This window comes from Ruditapes philippinarum, unplaced genomic scaffold (assembly GCF_026571515.1).
Source record: "Ruditapes philippinarum isolate M1 unplaced genomic scaffold, ASM2657151v2 ctg6122_1_1_1_1, whole genome shotgun sequence".
NCBI lineage: Eukaryota > Metazoa > Mollusca > Bivalvia > Venerida > Veneridae > Ruditapes > Ruditapes philippinarum.
The window spans coordinates 88,920-115,301 of record NW_026863003.1 but is presented as its reverse complement, the minus strand read 5'-3'; the positions used below and the strand labels follow the sequence as shown (position 1 = coordinate 115,301).

At 33.1% G+C, this 26,382-nt stretch overlaps 1 protein-coding gene across 2 annotated transcripts in view; it reads left to right on the top strand.

Moving 5' to 3' along the window:
* Positions 1 to 372: 372 nt before the first annotated feature.
* LOC132720855 (mucin-like protein) overlaps positions 373 to 26,382 on the top strand; it is a 35,959-nt gene continuing 9,949 nt past the window's right edge. For both annotated transcript variants that reach the window (XM_060705078.1, XM_060705080.1), the window contains exons 1-25: positions 373 to 514; positions 987 to 1,100; positions 1,308 to 1,430; positions 5,424 to 5,543; positions 6,064 to 6,186; positions 6,566 to 6,687; positions 7,518 to 7,735; positions 8,116 to 8,182; positions 9,014 to 9,212; positions 10,164 to 10,419; positions 11,550 to 11,722; positions 12,122 to 12,224; positions 12,980 to 13,058; positions 13,596 to 13,787; positions 13,972 to 14,155; positions 14,799 to 15,092; positions 16,725 to 16,868; positions 17,120 to 17,302; positions 18,132 to 18,311; positions 19,675 to 19,791; positions 19,984 to 20,121; positions 21,202 to 21,287; positions 22,950 to 23,044; positions 24,426 to 24,631; positions 26,206 to 26,349. In XM_060705078.1, coding sequence (XP_060561061.1) covers positions 454 to 514; positions 987 to 1,100; positions 1,308 to 1,430; positions 5,424 to 5,543; positions 6,064 to 6,186; positions 6,566 to 6,687; positions 7,518 to 7,735; positions 8,116 to 8,182; positions 9,014 to 9,212; positions 10,164 to 10,419; positions 11,550 to 11,722; positions 12,122 to 12,224; positions 12,980 to 13,058; positions 13,596 to 13,787; positions 13,972 to 14,155; positions 14,799 to 15,092; positions 16,725 to 16,868; positions 17,120 to 17,302; positions 18,132 to 18,311; positions 19,675 to 19,791; positions 19,984 to 20,121; positions 21,202 to 21,287; positions 22,950 to 23,044; positions 24,426 to 24,631; positions 26,206 to 26,349 — 3,721 coding nt within the window. In that variant the 5' untranslated portion in view covers positions 373 to 453. The remainder of the gene's footprint in view (positions 515 to 986; positions 1,101 to 1,307; positions 1,431 to 5,423; positions 5,544 to 6,063; positions 6,187 to 6,565; positions 6,688 to 7,517; positions 7,736 to 8,115; positions 8,183 to 9,013; positions 9,213 to 10,163; positions 10,420 to 11,549; positions 11,723 to 12,121; positions 12,225 to 12,979; positions 13,059 to 13,595; positions 13,788 to 13,971; positions 14,156 to 14,798; positions 15,093 to 16,724; positions 16,869 to 17,119; positions 17,303 to 18,131; positions 18,312 to 19,674; positions 19,792 to 19,983; positions 20,122 to 21,201; positions 21,288 to 22,949; positions 23,045 to 24,425; positions 24,632 to 26,205; positions 26,350 to 26,382) is intronic.

The window sequence follows — 26,382 nt, the reverse complement described above, 5'->3', positions numbered from 1 at the left end:
TCTTTGTAAAAAGCGGGTTTTTAAAGGCCAAAAAATTGTAATTGGAAATTTTAAGGGAAAAAATTTGTAAGAAAAAAATTTCTAACGTCATTTTGACTTTAAAAATCAAAATTAAATTTCTAACCGAAAGTGCAATTAAGAAAACAGTCATGTATTTCTATCTATAAGCTGTTTTTCTTCGCTTTATATCTGTAAGTAATTATCTATATATGCATTCTTATAATTCTGTTTTATCTCGATTTGCATATTCAGAGTTGTTACAGCTTTAGCTCAATCTTTTACTTGCATCTGCGAAATCTAGCTAAAAAAAACAACAACAAAAAACAAACAAACCAAAACGAAATCTGGTACAAAATCTTCATATATTTAAGATGATAAAACAAAGAGTCCTGTATTTTAGATATAGACGAGTGTGCGAGCAACCCGTGCGAACATGGCGCTACATGCAACGACATGGTCAATATGTATAATTGTACCTGTATCCCTGGGTACAATGGTACAAATTGCGAACATGGTGTGTTTTATTTAATACTTTATATAATATCCTCAGGAGCAAATTAAACGGTAACGTAAACATATTTCTTCATGTGTTTAGACGACAGTTTAAGTATAGCAGGTGCAAGGGACATAAGTTACAGTCCATGATGTATAGTTTGCCAAACTATTCAAATTTTGAATAAAAACAGAGATTTCTTAAATAAAAGAAGGGGAAAAAAAAGTGAAATAAACCCCCCTCATAAAAAAACAAACAACCCCACCTCCCCAAAAAAAACTACCCCCCCCCCACCCCCCCCCCCACCCCCCCCCCACCCCCCCCCCCCAAAAAAAAACAACAAAAAAACACACACAACAAACTAACAACAGCAACAACAACAAAAACCAACACTGCATACATGTACGTGTTAAACATTATTTTTAATCAATAATTCTTTTGTTGATTTTGAAGGCAATAGTTTATGATATATTGTATATATCATTTTTTCCAGATATTAATGACTGCGTGGGTGAAAAATGTTTCAATAATGGCACCTGTATCGATCAAGTTAACAATTTCACGTGCACGTGCACGACAGGATGGAAGGGACACGATTGCAGTAAAAGTGAGTTTTTCTTTTAATTTAAAAAGTGGGTATATCAAAAATATGGTAAAAAAAATACGATTTTATATAATATTTATGTGTTTGAATTCGTTTAACTTCCAATACACACGTTAAGTAACGTTTACTTTCAGTGTTATTTGCCCTCTGCTCGTAGCTCAAAATACTAATCGTCTATTGAAATAAAAAAATGTATGTTTTGTAATTCAGATATCGATGAATGTAAGGAAAAGACCCATAAATGTAACAGGAATGCAAATTGCACGGATACAGAAGGAGGATATAATTGCACGTGCTGGGAAGGGTTTACTGGTAACGGATATATGTGTGATGGTAAGTATATTATTACTGCTGAATAAAAGCAAATCTCTTTATACCATAACCTGCTGATTTTTGAAAATGGATTTGCCCACGTTTGAATTTGGAAGAGTCCATTCAAACTTTATGGGATTTTAATATCAGAAAATCAAAATTGAGCTACCAAGACTATAGAGAGAACGTTTAGGCTTGTCAGGCTCTATACATTTAATGATACTTTAATAATTTCAATAATAATAACGAAACATCAAATAAATTTTCAATTTTGATATTATTAACATGAACTATTAACATAATAATAAACCCTAGGTCGAAATATATTATACCGTACAAATAAAAATAAATGTTTACAAGGGGAGGTAATCATTACAAAAAAAAACACTGCTTAATAAAGAAAAGGTTATTTGCCCCTCGTGAAACAATACTATCCTGATTGTTAATTTTCGTAGATCATGTGTCAGAAATTTTGAGCACGATTCTTTATCGACTGAATAAAGTTGAAAAAAAATCATGAATATAATTTTTGAACGTCTTAGATAATTTTATTGATGATTATTTTTTAAAAGTCATTACAGCTTCTTTATCCATAAATTATTTTATTGAACCAAAATTGTTGATTGTTGGATTTAATAGTGTTATCATTTTGTGTTTACTCACATGTCCAATAGTAATATCATTAATGATACACTTAATGTCTAATAAAAGATTTGCTGTCATAACTATGATTGTCCATCATGTCTAACAGATATTTCATTTATGATAACGCTGATTGTTAGTGGTAATATGTATCCTTTATGTCTAATAGTCACTTCATTAATGAAAAATAAATTGTTATTGGTAATATCTAATAAAGGATTTACTGATATATTTTATGTTAGTCCTTCATGTCTAATAGACATTTCATTAATGATAAAGTTGATTTTTAATGGTTATAGCGAGCTCGACGAGCTGGCCCGAAGGGCCTGCTCGCAAAGCGAGCTTTACGGTAACGCGAGTACCTGCTAAGTGATGGTTTTGAAAACTTTCGTCCAAAGTACCGAATTGGACACATCGCAACCTTTCGAATTTAAAGATAACGATAAAAACTGAGGAATTCTGACTGAAAACGGATGTCTATGGGAACCATAGTTGGACAGGGAACCAGAATAACGGAAGCTGTGTATAAAAAAATAATAATTGAAGGCGCCATTTTGTTTGAAAAATCTGATAAATAAGAACAATTTTTTGTCGAATTTTGTTGTGAAAACTATCTAGAATGAAAGAAAATGGTCTAATTAAGAAAATTAATCCGAACACCAATATCTTTTATTCAGTCGTTAACGCTGTACAGACGTTTAAAGTATTGTTTACTTGACGTCACAATGTAGCGCCAAACAGCACGTGCAAAACAAACAAATCAAGTACGCTATTATTTTAATGTCGCAAACGTTTTAAGTTTTACATTTATTTCACTTTAGATAATCTTTATTTCGCTTGAAAAATTATAGAGTGAAACAAAATAAACGAAGTTTTATCAACGTTTTCAAAACTCGTTATTCATTTCACGACAGGGGCGGAGCCATATTTAACACAGTTACGTGTGACGTCACACGCACTCGTTACTGCATTTGAAATAAAATTGAGCCGATTATTTCATACTATTTCACGTAAAAAGTGCATCGAGCTCGCTTTGAGGCTTTGCTTTTTCAATTAGCGAGCTCGACGAGCTGGCCCGAAGGGCCTGCTCGCAAAAGCGAGCTTTACGGTAACCGAAAGTACCTGCTAAGTGATGGTTTTGACAAACTTTCGTCCAAAGTACCGAGTTGGACACATCGCAACCTTTCGAATTTAAAGATAACGATAAAAACTGAGGAATTCTGACTGAAAACGGATGTGCATGTAGACTGGTCACCCGCGCACGTCTATGGAACATAATTGGACAGGGAACCAGAATAACGGAAGCTGTGTATAAAAAAATGAAAATCGAAGGCGCCATTTTGTTTGAAAAATCTGATAAATAAAAACAATTTTTTGTCGAATTTTTGTTGTGAAAACTATCTAGAATGAAAGAAAATGGTCTAATTAAGAAAATTAATTCGAACACCAATATCTTTTATTCAGTCGTTAACGCTGTACAGACGTTTAAAGTATTGTTTACTTGACGTCACAATGTAGCGCCAAACAGCACGCGTGCAAAACAAACAAATCAAGTACGCTATTATTTTAATGTCGCAAACGTTTTAAGTTTTACATTTATTTCACTTTAAATAATCTTTATTTCGCTTGAAAAATTATAGAGTGAAACAAAATAAACAAGTTTTATAACGTTTTCAAAACTCGTTATTCATTTCACGACAGGGGCGGAGCCATATTTGTGACACAGTACGTGTGACGTCACACGCACTCGTCACTGCATTTGAAATAAAAATTGAGCGATTATTTCATACTATTTCACGTAAAAGTGCATCGAGCTCGCTTTGAGGCTTTGCCTTTTTCATATTAGCGAGCTCGACGAGCTGGCCCGAAGGGCCTGCTCGCAAAGCGAGCTTTACGGTAACGCGAGTACCTGCTAAGTGATGGTTTTGAAAACTTTCGTCCAAAGTACCGAGTTGGACACATCGCAACCTTTCGAATTTAAAGATAACGATAAAAACTGAGGAATTCTGGCTGAAAACGGATGTGCATGTAGACTGGTCACCCGCGCACGTCTATGGGAACCATAATTGGACAGGGAACCAGAATAACGGAAGCTGTGTATAAAAAATGAAAATCGAAGGCGCCATTTTGTTTGAAATCTGATAAATAAAAACAATTTTTTTGTCGAATTTTGTTGTGAAAACTATCTAGAATGAAAGAAAATGGTCTAACTAAGAAAATGAATTCGAACACCAATATCTTTTATTCAGTCGTTAACGCTGTACAGACGTTTAAAGTATTGTTTACGTGACGTCACAATGTAGCGCCAAACAACGCGTGCAAAACAAACAAATCAAGTACGCTATTTTAATGTCGCAAACGTTTTAAGTTTTTCATTTATTTCACTTTAAATAATCTTTATTTCGCTTGAAAAATTATAGAGTGAAATAAAATAAACAAAGTTTTATAAACGTTTTCAAAACTCGTTATTCATTTCACGACAGGGGCGGAGCCATATAACACAGTACGTGTGACGTCACAGTACGTGTGACGTCACACGCACTCGTCACTGCATTTGAAATAAAAATGAGCGATTATTTCATACTATTTCACGTTAAAAGTACATCGAGCTCGCTTTGAGGCTTTGCCTTTTTCATATTATCTAATATAGTCTTTACTGATATAACCTATGTTAGTTCTTTATGTCTAATAAATATTTCATTAATGAAAAGGCTAATTCTAAGTTGGTATATCTAATACGGGGAAGTCAAAGACCGGGCCCGCGAAGCATGTCCGGGCTTTGGCTTGCCCGGCTATAGACTACACGTGAATATTTAAAAGAAAATCAAATAAAAAAACATTTAAAAAATATATAGAATTCTATATCTATCAATAAAATTTTCAGTGTCAGTTCTAGTCGGGCGCCGCCATTTACAATGTATGTCAATGATAATAGGCGGGGTATTCCGATAACGGAACAAATCTCAACTTTTCGGATTAGTAATAATCGTCGAGTGTTCCGAGTGAAAACGGAAGCGGTGTATGTAATATCGAATGACACATTTAAAACGGAAAGAATGAAAGGATTTTTTAACGACTTCCCCGTTCATAGGCTTTGCCTAATTTCATATTAAATGAGTCCTTTATGTCTAATAGACTTTTCATTAATGACGGTAATTGTTAGTTGTTATATCTAATATAGGATTTGTTGATATAACTTTTTTTCAAGAAGATTTTATTAAGGCACAAACATAATATCTATTGCCATAAACAATAATGGCGTGTATACTTACATATAAACATATAAACAAATGCATAGAAATTATCTTTTTTATCTAATTATTATATCTTTTTATCTAATTATTATATATTTCGTTATAATTTGTTTTTTAGACATAGATGAATGTGTTTCTAACAGCACGGTATGCTTTAACAATGCTACATGTGTGAACACTCCCGGAGATCATAGATGTGTTTGTGCCCCAGGGTGGACAGGCGACACATGTTTTGTAGGTAAGGGCATAGTTTTTCTTTTACTTATACACATGTACTTAGATTAAAAAATAGAGAGACGTTGCCATTAATAGTAATTGCACTTGTTGTGCACTCTGCATATATACTTGTGCATTATTCTTTCGCGGTTCACATTTATTCGTAACAATAAAAATACTATACATGTATACAAACGACGATTTATGCACATTGTTATAACCCTGTACTATTATACTCATATATTATTTCACTTAGTAAACTTTAAGATAAACAAATGACAAATAGGATCGTTTACTTATCAAAAGTCGTAAATCGTTACTATGGCAACGCTAAAATGTACTCCGGTAAAATTACATTTTTCTTAAAAACTATTCATAAATCAAGAAAGCCAAATTTGATGTAGGTATATTTATTCTAATTCTTTTTATTACTGTATACTAGACGTTTATAAATTGTACTCGTTGTGTAAAAAGTAAAGTACTTTACTGGTAAGTTAAGATTCAAACATTATGTTGATAAAGTCTCGGTATTTTTTTTCTAGATATTGATGAGTGTAATGTAACTTCTGCGTGTGCAAAAAATACAAACTGTACAAATACAAATGGAAGTTATACATGTAAATGTAAAGATGGTTACCGTGGTGACGGGTATCATAAATGTATAGGTAAGAAATATGACATCATATTCACTGTCATCCAATCAGTTTGATCCAGCTTGATAATTTTATAAAGTAAGCTTTGTGAAATTTGGCTTCTTTGCTATTACCGTTCCATTTTTAGTATATTAATATGATTAAAATCAGCTCTTAAGTAACGGTTTTCTAAACTTCAGACGGATTGTACACATTTGTTATAACCTACCGAAGGTATACATACTTAATTGTCGGAAATTAGGCCAGTTTCAATTAGTTTTATTTCTCATTCAAAGTAGAAGAATAAAAATGGGAAATCTGTCTTTTCTAATTGATAGCTATTTAATGACAAGTCATGTGAGTTCTAGGTCATAATTGAATGAAATTTCAAATTATATTTCTGTATTTGCAGAGGAAGTTTTAATAGCGGTAGATAATGTGGGACACACAGAGTCTGGGGACGATGAGATTTTTGGTCCTTACCATGTAAACAAAAGCTTATCATTATTTGGCCGAATGTACAATAAGTTCTACGTAAGTTTAATATACTATATTGCTATACTATCATCGGCCTAGAAAACTGTAAGCAATGTGAGTTCATTCAAAGGAGCTATTTTTCACCATGATAATTAGAGTCAAATTTAATAACTTTTTGAAATAATTTACCAAACGACTGAAATAAGCACCAAATTAAAGGTTACATTTTATCGTACACACAAACAGTTGGGTCGCAAAATTCACTACAATCAAGGACCATGTTTTAACCAAAATGACCGTACGCGTAGAATCACAGAAACCTTACAATATGTGGCGATAATCTATAGAAGTTTGATTACAATATCTTAAGAAATTTTAGAGAGAAAAATGGGCACAGTATTATCTGAACATATCTGAAGAAATAAATAAATAAATACATAATTAAGTAAAAAAAGAAAGGACCATGAATAGGTCATTTTAACCCAGGTTTCTTTTATTATATCAATAGCTCTGAAAAATGTAAAAGGGGTTCCACACAGGTGGAATGTTTCACACTATCATTGGCACCAATTACTCCACCATCAATCGAGGTTCCGTTTGAAAACTGTGCTTCAATTAAAAACACAAAGTCTTCAATGTCACATAAAATTCGGCTGGCAAACAACAACAAGAATGTGTTAGAGATAATAATGATAATAATTAAAAGAAAACTCGACTTGTTTCCTCCGTCAAATCTTCCACATTTTAATAGAGCCCACGTCCCATATTCATAGAGTTTTGTCCTGTTATGTCAAAGTTTTATTTCTAAAATAGTAGAACCTACTAGTGCGATTTTTACAAACATTTCAAAGTTTAGATTATACATAAATTATGGATATAATTTTCAGGTCAGTATCAACGGATATATAACTCTCGGGAATGTTATTAACGAAACATATCCTCCAGCGACATCTAGCGGCTGGGACCGATTTGAAGTCCCAATAATTGCACCGTTGTGGGCGGATATTGAAATACATGGAACGAATAGTGATGTCGAAATTACAAATGAATTGAATGGAAAAGATCTTGAAAATATAGCTAAACATCTACAAGTAAACAGCCTTAGGTTCGTATAGAAATTCAGTAACGTGTTTTTCTTTTAATTTTCTAAAGTGTTTGAATATAAATTCTATTAAATATGTTTGTATATTTTTTTAATATATTAAAGGTTGTATATATACATTTAGTTGTGAATATGTTCATAGCAATTCTAGAAGGCGAGTTTGATAGAAGATGTAAGGGATTGAAACCTGTACGTTACGAGTAATCATAAAGAATAAGACTGTGAACGAAAAGAGACGCAGAGAATCAAAATCAATAATCATCACATCATAAGACGAATTTGTAGAATTAAAAGTCTGATAGATCTAAAATGAGCTATAGAACAAAAGTAAGTTATAATGGGCAATAACTAATTACTAATGATGAAATTATGTTTGATTTTAGGACAGGTATAGTGGTGACTTGGAAGCGAGCCGTACCTTACCCTTACTCACAGAACGCAAATTTTGAGGTTTGTAGAATCGTAACTATTCATGGAGAATGGGTGTTTTCATTTGGTAAAAATGAACTTTTATACATACCCGTGCCGCTTTTGTGACTCCATAAAAATGGAATTTCACGGTCGTGCACGGTCATATATTTTGACCTGCCATCATTTGAGTTTAATTTAACAAACATAAGGTAAAGACGCGCTAAATGATAGCGTTACTCTTTGAGCGCATCAATAAAAACAATCATTTTTTAACTGTGTAAACAGTTCTAATTTTATGTATGTGATGAATAGAATAACATATTCGTGTGTGTTTATTATAGAAGTATAAATTATAACTCGTTGAAGAAATTCAGCATTAAACCTATACTAATTCAAGATCCTCTATGCATTCCACAGAAATGGTAAACACATTTCTACGAAAGACCGGTGGGGACATTTTAACTTCTTGAATTCACGATATCATCATCGTGAATTCACAATTTTAACTTCTTGAATTCACGATTTCAACTTTACAAATTCAACTTTGCAAATTCACGTTTTGAACTTCACGATTTCATCTTCAAGAATTCAAAATTTTATCTTTACGAAGTTGAAATCGTGTATACCCGAAGATGAAATCATGAAGTTCATAATATGAATTAATGAAGTTGAACTCGTGAAGATGAAATCGTGACTTCGTGATTTCTGTATGTTGAAATCGGGAATTCATGAAGTTGAAACGTAACCATCGATCGTTCGTACATTTCACAAGCACCTTTTTGATTGTCCCACATGATGAGATGTACTAGTATTATTTCAGTAATGCCATTTTTCAGTGTTTTCTTTTACATTTTGTTATCAAAACTACAGGCTGCAGATTTTCAAGTTGTCATCGGTGCGACAGAATCAAACACGTATATGATGTTTAACTACGACCAAGAAATATTCACGTGGAGGACATTTTCTGATAGAATTGTGGCAGCTGGCTACTATTTTAATCACAAGAACAAACTGATGACATTAGATAGTAATAACTTCACGTCGGCAAATATGATGAATTATGACTCAAGTAAGTTATCTCATAAGTGCCACGTTAGGAGAAATGGCGACAGTTTTAAGTATAAACTTAAGTATGAACAACAAGTCATTCAGATTATACTCATCTTGTCATATCAAGAACGATGAAGTAATTTGAAAAAAAGTAAAGGAATTTTACTGTGTCTTCTTTATACCCATCTTGCACCTAACTCATCGTATATTTATTTGATTAGAAAATAGAGGAAAAAGTTTAGTAGGGTGTCCGTGGCTGAGTGGTTAAGGTCGTTGACTTCAAATCACTTGCCCCTTACCGCTGTGGGATCGAATCTAGACAGGGACTTTGCATTCTTTCATGTGAGGAAGCTATCCCGCCACTTTAGGGGACGTCGGTGGTTCTACCGAGGTGCCCGATCGTGCTTGAAATAATGCATGGCCTGGCATCTGAGGTCTTTCTCCCCAGTAAAGCTGGAAAAGTCGCCAAATGACCTTGACTGTGTTGGTGCGACGTAAACCCAACCAAAAAAGTTTGGTATTATACAAATAAAGGAACTAAGTATCATGATATCATTGAACTAACAGTCTAAGTTCAGTAGGAAGTCATTGAGTTAGTAATCAATGGGTATCTGGTTTAATCCAAGGATGAGGAGACATTTGCACCAACCGCCGGGATATGTCCTAAAATTATCTTTAAGCCACACGCATGCACACGCACGCTCGCACACGCAAAACAAATACGATTTGACTGCTTAAGTCAGACTAGGAACACCATTCTAACAGTCAGTGTTACTTTCTAAATGTTGTACAATATGTACGCGGACTCAACACGAATTAAAATATTTTGAATTTAAAGCATTATACAGAGGAAAGAATAGTAAGCTGTAATGTTATCCAGCATTCCGTAAAAATAGACTGAAACAAATATATTCGCAACAAACTACTTCCAAAGTAACTATCTTAAAAACCTTTGTAATTTAATCATCAGGTATTAAAGGTCGATGGATATTTAATGCAACATCACCTTCCGTAGAATGGAAAGCAAAATTAGCATGTCTTGCTGCGGTGAATACTCTGGAAACCAATGTAGAAAGTTCAGAACCATGCCCGTGTAGTGAAGCCCAAGCCATGCGTGATACAAGGTTCAAGTTTGAGGGCAAGAAGACTATAAAAGGAATAACCGTGCAGCAATACGTTCCCAGATTCAAACAACCCAATGAGAGGCGTCAACTATGTCACTACAGGTTTGGTTTAATAGATAAATATAAATAGTTAAAATAATATGATAAACATTCATTTCAGTTTGGAATGTCTATAGACATAAATTTCAGTTTGGAATGTCTATAAACATAAATTTCAGTTTGGAATGTCTATAAACATAACAACATAACATAAGTTTATTAATAAATCGTATGTGAACAGCCTATTTAAACTAATAAAAGTAGATATAAAACGGCATTTGCAAATAAAAGATATGAGCCGCGTCACGACAAAACCAACATAATGGGTTTGCGACCAGCATGGATCGAGACCAGCCTGTATCCGCGCAGTCTGATCAGGATCATGCTGTTCGCTATCAGTTTCTCCACTTGTAATAGATTTGGTAAGCCACAAGCATGGATCCTGATCAGACTGCGCGGATGCGCAGGCTGGTCTGGATCCATGCTGGTCGCAAACCCACTTTGTTGGTTTTGTTGTGACGCGGCTCATATTTTTTAATTTTTACATAATCTTCAATTACTGTAAAAACTATACCAATTGAAAATATTAAACAATGCCACTCTCTGTTTTGTTTTTTGTTTTGACCAACTTCATGCATATCTTCTTGACACAGGCGCCAGAGATTTTCTTACCTCTATTGAATCGTATAGATTGAATTTTCAATTATATATCGGTATTATGGCGATTTTATGACGAATGTTACATTGTGATCAAAACTGACCCATGGCAAGTTTAAGATGAATGTTATATATGTCAACTTAATGATCAATGTTACATGGCGATTATATTTAGATTGGTTAATTGCAGTAGTTTTATCATGTCCATATTATGGTCAATGATACATGGCGGTTTTATATTCCTGAATGTTGCTTTACCATTTTATGATCATGTTGATTTATATGGTTAATATTACTTGGCGATTTTGACTATAAATGTGGCATTACAATTTTATCATCAAATGTTGCATGGCAGTTTATAAGCATGAGGAATTTAATAACATTGTGATTTTATAATTATTGCTTTAATATGAACGTTGCATGTGGATTCTATGATCATAACAAATTTATGATGAATGTTAGATGGCGTTTGAATGATAATTGTAATATGGCGATTTTATATTAAATATCCTAACTTTATTTATCTCTTATTTCAGTAGTCAGTATGGAAGCCTTATTAAAGGATACCCTGGAGGAGGCTACTTAGAGACTGTCAACGTCACAAATGCTTACAAACTTTGTTGTAACAACAGCGAAAACATATCTTGTAATGTTTTCTACCAAACAAGTCCATCTGACAATTGCTCCAGTTATCTACCACCAACTTGGTGTGAGTGTTTAATATCTGATTTGTTTTAAATTACTAGAAACTATTAGCGAACAGCATGAATCCTGATCAGACTGCGCGGATGCGTAGGCTGGTCTGGATCTATGCTCGTCGCAAACGCATGATGTTGGTTTTGCCATGGCGCGGCTCAAATATAACATTACAGTACATCTTCTATAAATCTAGCATTGTCTAACCGGAAGACGTTAATTGTATATACATTTGACTATGAAAATAATGTTTTACATTTCTAGATAATACTTTGTTTCAAATTGCCTGCTTTCTAAATATGTATGACAATTTACGCAAAATTATACTATTTAGTCACCAAATTATAGAACGCCTTTGATTTTAAAACATTTTTTCTTGCCATGTTAATGTTGCTTATCTTGTTTCTTGCAGCTTTGTCATGGGGTGACCCTCATTTTACGACATTAGATGGCAAGAATTATACATTTAATGGACGCGGAGAGTACACTCTATTGTCTCTAGATGACGCATCACAGTATGTTATTTACTTATATATTTTGTTGGAAAGTAATGTTTATATATGTAATACTTGTATTGCAAATGATAACCATGATGTTGATGATTACGACAGAATATGATGATGATGATGATGATGATGGTGATGAAGATTACGATAGAATTTGATGATGATGATAACGATAGAATATGATGATGATGATTACGATAGAATATAATGATGTTGATGATGATTAGATAGAATATGATGATTATGATGATTAAGATAGAATATGATGATGATGATAATGGTGATTAATTTGATGATGATGATGATGATGATGATGATGATGGTGATGATGATGATGATGATGATGATGAAATAAGATACTGATAATGATAATGACTACAATGAAGTTGATAGTGATGGTGCCGATGACTACGACAACGATGATGATGTCTTTTTTATCACGATGGCGATCAATTTTGTGTAGGGCAAAGTATTAATTTATAGAATTTTATTCCAATGAATGATAAAGGGACTTTATAGATATTCTAGATCAGACCACTATGACATAATATTATACCGCTGTATCTCTATTTCTTATATACTGTGTACGCATGGGCATATTGCCCGAATGTAATTTGAAATAAACTCTTGAAACTCTTGTCATTATTACCAACCAAACAAGAAACTGTGCAGTTTCTAGATTTGTATAAATAGAATTGGTAGATAAGCTTCATAACATTAACTTGTAAAACAATTTAAAATTTTCCCTTTCTCTTTAATTTTAGATCAGTCAAGGTGCAAGTTAGAACAGAGCACATTGATGACAGAAAGTCTGCAACCATTTTTACTGGACTTGCTGCTCAGGTAAATAATTTGTAAAGCTTAATTATTTTTTTTATTTCTACGTATATGCAATAACAAGAGTATCGAAACACGAGGCTATCTGATTTGTACGAAGGGGCGTATCCCCCGAGTATAAATCAGAATGCCGAGTGTTTTGATGTTCTATCTCTTTTGTATCATCGGCAAATAAAACACCTTTTCCTGTTGTCACAATATTATAACCAATGAAAGAGTATCTGAATATGACTTTTTCTATCGCACTCCCTTTCTTTGTCGTCTAAATAAGTAAACTCCGATCAATGGGCATGCTCTGGTGTGCGGGTAATTAATACCTGTACTCCAGTTAACGCACTCTGACACATTTATAACAGAAAGGTCCTCAAACTATGATACAATAAATGTTTTAAACATTCTTATCAATTTTAAGTCATTTATGAAAATATGTGTTAGATATAAGGTTTATATTGCAAATGTGTTGATATTTTCCCTCTCAATGGTAAAGTGTTGTCATGTTTTTGACATTGATTTATTTTTGTAATTATTATTTTCTCTTTTAAGGAGGTTGGGAAAACAAAGATAGAGCTCTTGTTGATGAATAGAACATTAAAGACAGCAAACCTATACATCAACAATGTCCTGAACACCACCTTCTCTAGCTCTAAAGTTTTAAACCTTGATTTTGATGACGGGTCCATCACCTCGTCCAATGCAACAATTTCCATAATTTTCAAGTCTGGATTAACTATAAGGGTAAATATCGTATAGAAATATTTTATGTATGCCTTTAACTCATTACGATTTGTTTATCAGAAACAAAACTTTCATCGTTTTTCGTTACTAAAATGAAAATATCTTGCGAATTTAATAGTTGACCACATGCTGCACGTTGATGATGTGCGTATATGAACATAAAATGATAAATTTTCAATATCAGGTTGGCGTTAGTGATATCCTTAGTATCGTCTTATCAGTACCAAAAGATGAACCTTTTAAAGGAAAAACGTCTGGGCTTCTCGGAAACAACAATGGAATCAGTACAGACGATTTTATAAAGAAGAATGGTACAGTTCTCCCCGCCGACTCAAATGAAACAACGCTATACAGCTTTGGACAATCTTGTAATTGTTTTTGATTTTTATTTATAATTTTTATTATCAATACAATTACATTAAAGTAATTATTCAACACAGACAGATGAAATAATTATTAAAAGCAGATCATATAGTCATAAATGGTTGTTTAGTACTGTTAACTTCAATTTAATTTTCTGGTTTATCGTACCATAAAACATTGTCTAAACGTCAAACTCGGATTTAAGAGCACATACAACTGTATAGGCAATCATTTCGTTTTGTTATTTGTAAGATTTCTGTCTTTGCCAGACAACGAAGACTATTTCTTTAATTATGTATATACCATAACTTCTTTATAAACCTGCTTTTACTTTCCATTTGTTCAACATTTGTTATACATGTGTTATAATTGGTCGCATTTCTCAGATATTACATTTGAATACATAAATTTAATATACCAACTTTAAAAAATATTATTAGAAATAATTCTATTTAAGAAAATGTGTTGATGCGTGTAAGGTGTGTTATATATTCGATTCATTTTGCATTTATAACCATTATAACAAAAGAAAAATGAAATTCAGAACAAGCTCGGTACTTCTGTGAATAAACACGTATAAGTATTACTTAAAAATAAAGAAATGATAGTATTAAAAATGACCATTTTGCATTTTATCTTCGTTTTCAGGGATGCTGACGAAAAATGAATCCCTTTTCGGATATTATAATTCGAGTACGAGCGGGCGTAATTTTACATTCTTCAATGATCCAGCCAAAGCTAGACCGGTCACATTCATTGCTGATGCAGCTAATTTTACTGACATCTTGATTACCAATTGTAATAAGACGCATGGTTTGAATTTGACTCATTGCAAGGGGAACAAAGCATGTATTGTAGATACTATAGGCTCTTGCCAAAAAGACTTTGGTGAAATGTCGCTTGATACTGAAGAAAACGCCATCAAAGAAAAGGAATTAATTGGTATGATCTTTTTCAGTATAAAATATTTAAAGAAGCAGGTATTACACATCTTATTTTAAAGTGAACAATTGCAATGAAAAGTATTTATTTTATGCTTTTCTGTGGATTACTGATTTATCCGTGAAAATTATATTTGGTAATTTCACAGTGAAAATTATCAAAATATAATTTCACTCTTTTCAATGACGAAACTACTTTTTTAAGATTTTCCCCATGTGGTACCTCAATTTTATTTTTGCTGACAATTCTGACAATGTCAGGCTGTTTAAAGAAAAAGCAAAACTGAAATTGATTAATAACTTAAATGTCAAAAGTAATAAAAAGAAGAAAACTTACTTCTATTCATTCAAATTCATGAAATTCCAATCACCAAATTTCGTTTTTTTGTTTCATTTTGACAGTCTCAAAAATACATTCCTTCCCCATGCAAAACTGCTCTTGATGACATTTGGGCATATAAAAGTATCCTACGGGCAATAACTGCCGTATGCTTTATGAAAAATTGAAAGCATTGACAGCCATAACTCGAAGAATAAGTTAAATCAACCCAGCGTTCTTGAGCAGGTTTCCAAGTTTTCCATTTTCCTAGCTCCTTTTCTGAATGTTTTCACATCTGTCAACACTTATTTTTTGTCTGTTACAATCCTCAAATAAGTTTTCTTTCTTTTAAAAATGTGTATGACTAACAAATCCAAATTATATCCCTCTGAATCTTACACAATTATTTTCCTACCATGAAATACACAACTTTAAAAAATGGCTGCCGCTTACAATTTACAAAGCCAGGTCTAATATAAATTCGCACTAAGTAACAGAAATATGGATGGATGGTTGGACTTTTTCTCCTACAAGAATTGTTTGTTTTTATTATCAAAACAAGCGATCATTCATATTTTTTTAATAAAATTAATAAATATCACCGTCATTTAATGTTGATTGGCGGACTTATTTTTCAGCTCAAGACTTCTTTTTTTTTAATGAGAAATTCCGAATAAATGGGGCTCTCAATGGGGGAAACAGTTTTAATATTAACGTTAAAATTATGGAAATTTCGTTTTAACTTGTTTTTAAGCATAAAATAAAAAGAAAATTTGTCTGTTTGTTGTGTAAGATGTAATTTTATTTCATCTCGTGAACTTTAAAAACAGTATTCTCACTCGTGGCTTCGCCACTCGTGAGAATACTGTTTTTAAAGCCCACTCGATGAAATAAAATTTCATCTTACACACAAACAAACAAATATCCTCTATTTATCTATATAATTGTCATAAGTACATATGTTTTGATGCTTTTCTGCTCTTGCTTTTTTTCATATTTGATATGAATATTGTAAATAGAGTCTGAAAAGCTATAGAAAATAGCATTTTCTTAGAATATGCACTTTTTGAAAAACATATTTTCATGGCCTAAATTATTTTTTTAAAACATTTTTGTCATATAACACTGCAAGTAGTATAAGAGGGCATTTTTAGGGCATTTTTGGAGGAGGTGTTGCGGTAGGATGATGGATGCAGGGCGGGTTTTATGTGGATAGATTGCAGTAAAATGATAATCCAAAAAATGTAAAACTTCCAAGCCTTTTTTGATATTTCTATAAATTGATATATGTTATTGTTTTCTTTTTCATTTCAGATAACATGCCACCAAATCTTGAAATTCCGAATGAACTTTATGTTGGATACAGCAAAAATACGTCTGTAGAATTAAAATTCAAGCAGCAGAGTGTTGTGCAAGTCACTTGTAAAACTAACATAGAATCGAAGTCATACAAATGCGGTTAGTGTGTTCTTTGATAATATATAAAAGATTCATGATCATAGGTTTATACAAAGGAGTCATTTAACATGTAACGAAACTCGTTTGTCATAGTAGAGATATCCCATGCTTAATTAAGTATAAACTCTTAAAAGTGCGTTAATCATCATACCCTCGTATGATGATTTTGTTGAATGAATTCAGCGAATTGTATGGTCATCGATATTGTACAATATTTGAGCGTCATTCAATACATCGTTTTGTATTTATAGATAACACTATGTTCTCTTGGAATGTGTCACAGTCATTGCGAAATTCAATGGTGGATCTTACAATAATGGCGAAAGATTCTTTGAATGCATACTCGGAATACCAGCCGAACATTTACTATTGCGGGTGTGAAAAAGCTGATCAGTGTGATTACTCCTTGATCCAAATAGACGGTCCAGTGAACGGTTAGTAAAAAACTGTATGTTAAAGGTCCATGAAGCTCGGAAATGCTATTAGTTTTATTTCTCATTTTTATTTTTGGTACCTTGTTACAGTTTTAAAAACAATATATACTCATTTGCCATATATATTAACCATCTTTGCTTCTTTTGCTCTGTTTGCAATTGGTATGATTATAGTGAATTAGTACTTTGAATGGAAGTGAAAATATTACTTTGTTAACATTTTGGTACATTTACGACACATTACTGCAAATTCAGGACTTCTTTCTTCAACTGATAATCATTTAACATGCTCTATATCCAGTATTAAAACATTATAAAAAACATGTTATAAAATGATAGTTATAGAATAGTAATAGAATTACCTGGTAGGCGTCTCTCTCGTCAAGTTCCACCGATGGCATATTTATACATGAAATTATATAACAAGAAGTGCAATATCAAAATGACCAAGTAAATGATGATGCTGCGATTTCAAGTCGCATGTTGCAAGTTGGTTTTGTACAATTTAAGACTCTGTTATAAAGTAGTTATGTAGAAATAGAACTAAAATGCGAAACAACCCCAACAAATCAATATTAAAGTGATCTCTTCCATTCATGCACATGTTAGACAATTACACACTAAGCAAATATTATCAAAAAGAAAATAAACATTGCATCAGCAAGAAATCTTAATAACCATGCATTCAAAATATACATGTTTGCGAATTTTGATTTATGCGATGGATTGGAATTACCATCGCCATGTACAAACCTTTTTAATAATTGAAAAACCTTTTGCATCTGTTTTAGAAAATCGTGAAATTTTCATAGCACCATTGTTATTACAGACAACTTTTTCCGTGCTAGATGTGTTTGTCCAGAGACCCAAAACGGAACTTATTGCGAGAAAAAGGTGAATATTTGTGACAGAAATCCATGTTTTGAGAACGTTACTTGCAACGGTACACTTGATAATCCATGCGGTCCATGCCCGGCAGGCCTTACAGGCGATGGAGTTAAATGTTATGGTAAGTAAAGAAGTATTGCTTCGAAATTATGTGGCATGTTGATTTAAGTCGGTATGGATTTATAGTGCTTACAATTGGTAACTGACTGAGCGATAAGTCATGATATTTTCTATTGGCGTGATCGATACGTATTTTGATTCAATGAGATGAAATATGAAAGCAAGTTATTGTTTGGTGACCAAATAACATGTCCTTGTCTTTTGATAGGAAAATATCAAATATGGTTTTGTTCTTCAGGCAACTTGGGATATGTAACACTTAAAAAAGTATACACCATTTAAGGGCCCGACAGGGACCGACGAGTCAACTCATAAACATTTAACGGGTCGAATCCAAAAGGTTAAGGGTTTTGTGTTGTTAAGGGCTCACTAGTAAGTCGTATGCTGACTGACATCACTCTAAACAGTTAGAATAGTATCTTATTCTAACAGCCGCTGATACTAAGAACTCGTTCATATAAGGTTTAATATGTGTTTCAGTCTGAAAATATTGATTGGTTTAATTAAAATGTTTGAAAGGTTTATTGTTTGAAGGTAAAGACAAATTTGTGTGTGCGTATTTTGTCGTTTCTCATTTATGTTTGGTTAAGAGTCACCCAAAAGGGACGTCCGTGGTCTAGTGGTGAATGATGTTGACTTCAAACCACTTGCCGTCTCTCCCCGTTGTTGGCCCGAATCAGTACATCGACTTTGGATTTTTCCATGTATAACAGCTATCCAACTAGCTTACAGAACGTCGGTTGTTCCACTCAGGCGCCTTCTAGTGCCTCAAATAATCCACGGAAGGTCACCTGAAAAGCTTGAAAATCGCCATATGACCTATACAATGTTGGTTCGACGTACCCGCCAGCCTTCCCTCTGAAATAAAGTCACTCCGATACTATAACATGACAATTTCGAAAAACCCTGTTAGAGAAAAACCTGAATGTTATTCCCTCATTTTATTATTTACAAGCGGCACCTGGCCATTACCAACATCCTCTAATGAGCTAGCTTCTCACATGAAAAAAAATCCGATTTGCCTAAAGAGATTTGACTCCACAATACCGAATGGTCTGTAGTTCAAAGTCAACAATTTTAGTTATTCTTCCAAAAAGGCCTAAAAGTTGTCAAATGATCGAGGAAAAAGTAATAACCAGCAGATATATACAAGTCTATATTTCCAATACATGATTGTATTTCAGATACATGTTTTTATTTCAGATACATGCTTTTATTTCAGATACATACTTTTATTTCCAAAACATGTTTTAATTTCAGATACATGCCTTTATTTCAGATACATGTTAGTATTTCAGATACATGCTTTTATTTTAAGGTACACGTGTATATATTATTATTTCAGATACATGTTAATATTTCAGATATTGATGAATGTCGAACAAATCAGTCAAATTGTGGACAGCTTTGTAATAATACAATAGGTGGCTATACGTGTAGTTGCAGAAAGGGTTACGAAGTTGATGGCAACACGTGTAAAGGTACGTACATAAGTTATTTCTGCATTCTTTTTCATTGTTAAGTTTTCTTTCGTTGCAGTAAGGCATTAATGCCACAATTTATAAAGTCAAAATTTCATAATATATAGGTGTCTTTTTATTTCATTTTATTTAAGTGAAAAAGAACGTTTAACACATGTAATGTTTGTAATTATTATTATAAAATACAAACAGATATTGACGAGTGTAGCAGTAACTCTTCCTATTGTGATTCTCGCCAAAACAAATATTGCGTAAATACGATTGGGTCCGCAGATTGTCTATGTATGCCTGGTTTTACGGAAAATGGTGGAAAGTGCGTTAATGTTAAAGGTATGTAACCTCACATGATCTATTGATTTATCATCGATCGTTGAAATGTTTCCAATAAATCATTCTTTGCACCTTTCATCCCTATTACAATAACAATGACAGCTTCCATATGGCAAATATCAAATATAGAATTGGTCGAAATTTATTTAAAGGCCCATTATGCCTTAAAAATGCTATAATTTTCTCACAGACTTTATACCGTTTTCTTTTGTCACAGTTTCCAAAAAAAAAAAATAATCTCATATACATAAACTTTAAAAAAAAATCCCATATACATAAACTATCTTTTGCTTACTTTGCTCTGTTTGCAAATGGTATATCTATTGAATTAGTATTTTGTATGGAAGTCAAAATAGTAATTTGTTTAATTTTTGCTACCTTTACGACACATAAGATTTCTGAGGTATAATATGCCTTAAAGTGAACTTCGCCATAAATAAAGCAATCTGATTAAAATCAGCTTTAAATAACGTTCCGCTTTTACATAAAAGAAATAAGTAGATCTGAACTTTAGTCAGATTGCAAAATAAAGATAATATAACTGCTTACAAAGGAATTAATTAAGATTCTTTCATTTGAAGATGTTCTGTATACAGTGTATATGATTTTAAGATAGCGTTATTTTTTTTTACAAACATGCTTTTTAATGTACACCCAGTGAATGAAATACTTGTTTAGCTTTCTTAGTGTATTTGAACAGCAACAGTAGTGGTTAACAGTATATTTGATACATACATGTATATATTTCCATGTACATTTTGGTAAACGTAACTGAAATATTGAAATTAAAAGGCGGCGTGACCGAGTGGTTAACGGATCGGACTAGTAATCTAAGGATTGCTGACCGCCTGGATTCAAACCCTGTCAAAGACGTTGTTTTTTGAGCATGAAACTTTACATTCATTGCTTATTAGTACGGGTTGGTTTTCCAGGAACAGATTCGAGAGTATTTCAATAAGCTAATAGCTTCCAACACAATCGAACTAAAAACCAAAAGATCTTATACAATGGCAAGCAGGGACTCGTTTTGTTATATATATTTGATTGCGTTTATATTTATTATGTTGACATACATTTTAGAAAAGCATTCCTATGGAGGTGTTCTCGTGTTCGAAGCAACACCATCAGTGACTAAAGAGGACCTGAAGAAGCCAATGATTGATTATGTAAGTCTCAAAATTACACACTGAATCTATGTTTTAAATATGCCATGTTTTGAACAATCTATCCAAATTTTCAGGGATTTCAATATAAAATTAGGAAAAACTAAGTTATGAACATTTAAAGAGTCTTGTCCAACTGCATAATTTGATTGCAAAGGCTAAATCAGATTAAATTTTAGCAGCTTAATAATAAAATCTTTAGGAAATACGCACATTGATGGTGAACGTTTTGATTTTATGTATATGTTTAATATACTCGGCGTCAACATGGTATGTTAAACTTTACAAAGTTTTTTTTAAAGCTTCTTAAAATTTACCAGCATGTGATTGTTATTGTATATAAACGTGTTTTAAACCTGCATGCCTCCATATGAGCCGATATATTTTAAGAGAATGATACTTAGAAAAAAGTAAGGTCTTAAGAAGGTAAAAATATTAAATTACTTATATGTTATGATGTGCAATTATTGGCCGAATTTGCACAGAATTTTTCACCTATTTCCACTGCGTGACTTACGCAGTAAGGGCTACTTTTGCATGTTTTGACTTCATTTTCTTTCTTTTTTTTTTTTGGGGGGGGGGGGGGGGTTGAGTGTTATTTATACATTTTCTAAATCTTCGTGAATATGAGTATGGTTCTGAAGGCATGCTGCTTTAATGTAGAAGAAGTACATTATACCGGAAATAATTGAGTTTTTTTATTTAAACGAGCTGTACTTAAACAAGATGCACTAAAGTGTTCTAATGTAGCAAAATTTAAGTCGGTATTATACCACATTTTGTATTTAAGTATTTATATAATATTATACATACGAGCGACCTAAGACGGTACTGGATGTCATTAAATCGATAACTTTTTTGCAAGTTAATAGATGGAACATCAAACTTTGTACAGGTATGAACTCAAGGAAGACAAGAGCCCAGTTTGAACTTGGTGATGTTCACCGAATAGGTATCAACATGAAACTTTGTAGGTAGATAGATCTTATTGAGAAGGTGTGCATTGTAAAAGAACAATAACAATGGAGTTGTTACCCTTTGTTTATTTTGACACTTTGAACTTTGTCCGGGACATTACTCTAAAATTATAAGAGACATCAACATGTAACTTTGTAGGTAGATAGGTCTCATTGGATAGAGATGTAGTGCTAAAGAACCATAATTCTGCCTTGCCTTGTTTTGAAGTTATTGCCCTTTGGTTATTTTTACTTTTTGACTTTTGTCCGCACTTAACTCTAAAACTATTAGAGATATCAACATTAAACTTTATAGGTAGATATATCTCATTAGAAAGAACTGCAACTCCTGAATTTTACCCGGGACATAACTCTGAAACTATAAGAGATATCATCACGAAACTTTACAGATAGATATATCTCATTTAATAGAAGTGCCGTGTAAAAAAACATAACTCTGCCTTGCCTAATTTTGGAGTTTTCGCCCTTTCTTCATTTTTTATACTTTCCTGAGTCCAACATCGGGGAGCATCATCCGGTTCAACTGGTTCTTGCTTTTCAAAGTGAAAATGACAAAAATTTGTATACCCCCCCCCCCAAAAAAAAAAAACAAAAAAAAAAAAACAACAACAACAAAAAACATACAAACAATTTACAATGGCAAAAATGATGTTGGTTCCTCAAATTGATATATTATTTATTGTTTTAGCTAACCAGCATATTCAGTACATCTGGAAGTGTTTCTACACCTGGAAGTGTTTATTTTGTGGAACTTGTCTCCTTTATTGTCCTTCCATCTTCACGGTATGTGATATTTTGAATGTATACTAAGAATTTGAAAATGATTATAATGGCATAGCATTATGATAAATCATGCCATATTCTTCTTAACACTCGAGCTCGTTCGTCTTTATTAACATTATACAATGATAGCCAACATATTGCGGATGCGTAAGAGTGTACGGAAGCGTACTGGTGCTTATTCATAATGTTCTTTGAAAAATACCTCCTTTGTGTGAAATAAAAAGGCCAATTAGGAGTTAATGATTCCTACGAAGAACTTCCTAACTATTGCGATGGAGATAAAAAGTCAAATAAGGACTTTAAAAAATACTCCCACCGTCCCGTGAAGGAGCTTTAAAAAATCCTAATTCTATGTATTGAATAAAAAGGCATTGCTTTCTCGTGTAGGGCACACGCATTTTTTAATTGGGGACCATACGCCGCTTTTCATGGAATGATACCACTGTGTCACATTGAAGGTTCCATGATAACCGCCGTATGAAAACATCTGCGTATGTTTCTAAATTCAAAATGTCATCATTTTTCGTGTTTACATGTTTTATTTTACTTAAGCCGCTGCTTGGGGCGTGGACGGAAATTTGCACTTTTCAGTACCGTCCATGAAGAGACTAAATCAAACCGAGCCTGCAAAATTTTAATCTTGCCATGTTGGACTTTCTTTAGGAATTCTGATTTTCTCTACATTATAACTTCTACGTAGAACTTTATAACTCTAACGTTGGAGATAAAAAAAGTCTAATTAGGACTTTGTTACTCCTGTCGTTCTAAAGGGAAATTAGAAACCCCTAACTCTACGTAGTAAATAAAAAAATCTGCTAAGGACTCAGTGACTTCTACGAAGGAGAAAGTGAAAGTATAACTCCTACGTAGAACTTTATAACTCTTACTTTGGTGATAACAAAACCTAATTAGGAATTTACATCTCTTTGTATTTATTTTCATAATTAGCCTTTTTATTATACCGAATAGTTTCTGAAACCCTATGTAAGAGATATAAACTCCTAATTTGGATTTCTTAATTATGTAGGAGTTTTTATTATAGAACAGTATAGAATAACACCAGGATGCTTCTTTGATAATAATCAATAAGGGAGAGCGGCGTAAATAGAGAGTAGGTTCCCGTACGGCCAAACCTGACAAGTGAGAAAAGCGGCACACAGGAGTACATCGTCAGAAAAGGAGTTGGAGATTAGGATATCCTGACGGTTAACACACTCACTAGGACAACATTAATCCTACGTTTTCTTTAACATTTATCTATAATTAACATTTTGGTTCATGATATTTTGAAATGACCCTCGAGTTAAACGCAACCAATGAAATAAGACAATAGTTATTGTAAAATAAGAGACCCTCTTTAACAACAATTGTATCATTTTAGAAAAAAGCGTGATACATCATCATTTAACAAGTACGAAATGGACTATATTGTACACATGAACCAGTTGGTACCTACAGAGAACCTAACAGCAAGTCTAGATAACACTTTTAACAACTTAGGACAAGAGAATGGGTTCGTCTCACCGAAAATTCCTGGCTTAAATGCAGTTGTAAAGATTTCTACGAAGGATTCTAAAATATTTTCAGGTAATCGCAATCATTTCTTTACTCAAAAATACTCAAAATTATATTTATTCTAGACCCTTGCTTTTAAGTCATATTTTTGACGTATATCAGTTTGATTGGCGAGCGAGTTACTGTATCGCCCATTCAGATTAGTGGCGACATATATGGATAACTTCACTCTTCTCTCTGTTCGCTCTCACGGGACAGTAATAATGTGGCTAGAGGGACAATAGGTAACTGTTCGTCCTTTTTGATGTCATTCTGTTCATGCCGTAATGCTTTTATGCGGCTATTTTCTATTGTGTGGCTAAAAAGAACAATAAAAGGAGCAAAAGGTTAGCCACGTAAGAACATCCGTCTTTCCGTCCGTCTGTTCGTCCGTCAGAAAACTTGTCCGGACTACTCCTCAAAATCTTCTGAAGCAATTTTATCCAAACCTTAAAGGAATGATCAGTACCAAGTCTACTTGTGCATATAATCGACTTTCCGGTTCTGAGAAATGACACTTAACTGCTTTGATTTTCAAAGTTTGTGTGGACTTCTCCTCGTATACCACTGATGTGATTTAAATGAAACTTTACGAAATTTATTTGTACGTCACGTACTTGCGACACTATATCACCTATTGTTCCGATTGAATGATTTTTGGCCGAGGAATGGCCCTTGAATAAAAATGTGTTTTTTTTTTTTACTTTCCAGCTACACATAGCTTGTCTTGACTACTTCTCAGAAACTAATAGTGAAATTTCATCCAAAATTGAATGATTGGTACCAAGTCATTAGGTTTTTTTCTGGTTCAACGATTTTTGTCAGAGTTATGGCCCTTTATTATTTTTATTTTGAAAATTTGTCCTTATACCACTTTTGCAATTTCGATGAAACTTTACAGGATTGATCTGTATCAAAAGTACTTGTGCATATTACACGAGTTTTCTGCTTGAATGAATTTTGGCAGAGTTATGGCCCTTGAATAAAAATGTGTTTAAAATGTTTGCCCGGACTACATCTCTTGTACCTTTAATGCAATTTCAATAAACAAAAACTTTACAGGACTGATTAGTAGCTTAAGCACTTGTTCATAATACACAGGTTTTCCGCTTGAATGAATTTCGACAGAGTTATGGACCTTCAATACAAAATGATTTTTGTGTGTGTTACCAGATATAAACTACTCTGAAACTACTGGTACAAATCCACCAAAACTTTACAGAAATGATCAAAACCATGTCTAGTTTGCATCCTATCAACATTTTTCGATTCAATGATTTTTGTCAGAGTTATGGTTCTTTTAATGATATTGATTTTTAAGATTTGTCTGGACTACTCCTCTTATACCACTAATGCAATTTCCATAAAAAACTAAAGGATTAATCTGTATCTGAAATACTTGCCCATAATACTCTGCTTTTCCGGTTGAATGATGTTTGGCTAAGTTATTGCCCTTGAAAAACAAAACTGCGTACTGTCCTGCTAATGATTTTTGTGTCTCCTGCAACGCAATAGCTAAGACATGCAATTGACTATCATGAGGCGACACGCCTAGTTTGTTTAAGTATCAATTTCAATTAAGACATTTTGTTGTTCTCTCAACATAGATAAAGATGGAGGGATCTGTAATATGCCTGGATCTGTAACCTGCGATGATATATCAACCAAGTGTGTATCTGCAAATGGAGATTATTCATGTATATGCAGGGAAGGCTTTAGTGGATGGGCCAACCCTTATACAAGCTGTAAAGGTAAGAGTTTTCTGAAAAATAATCAAACAAGTG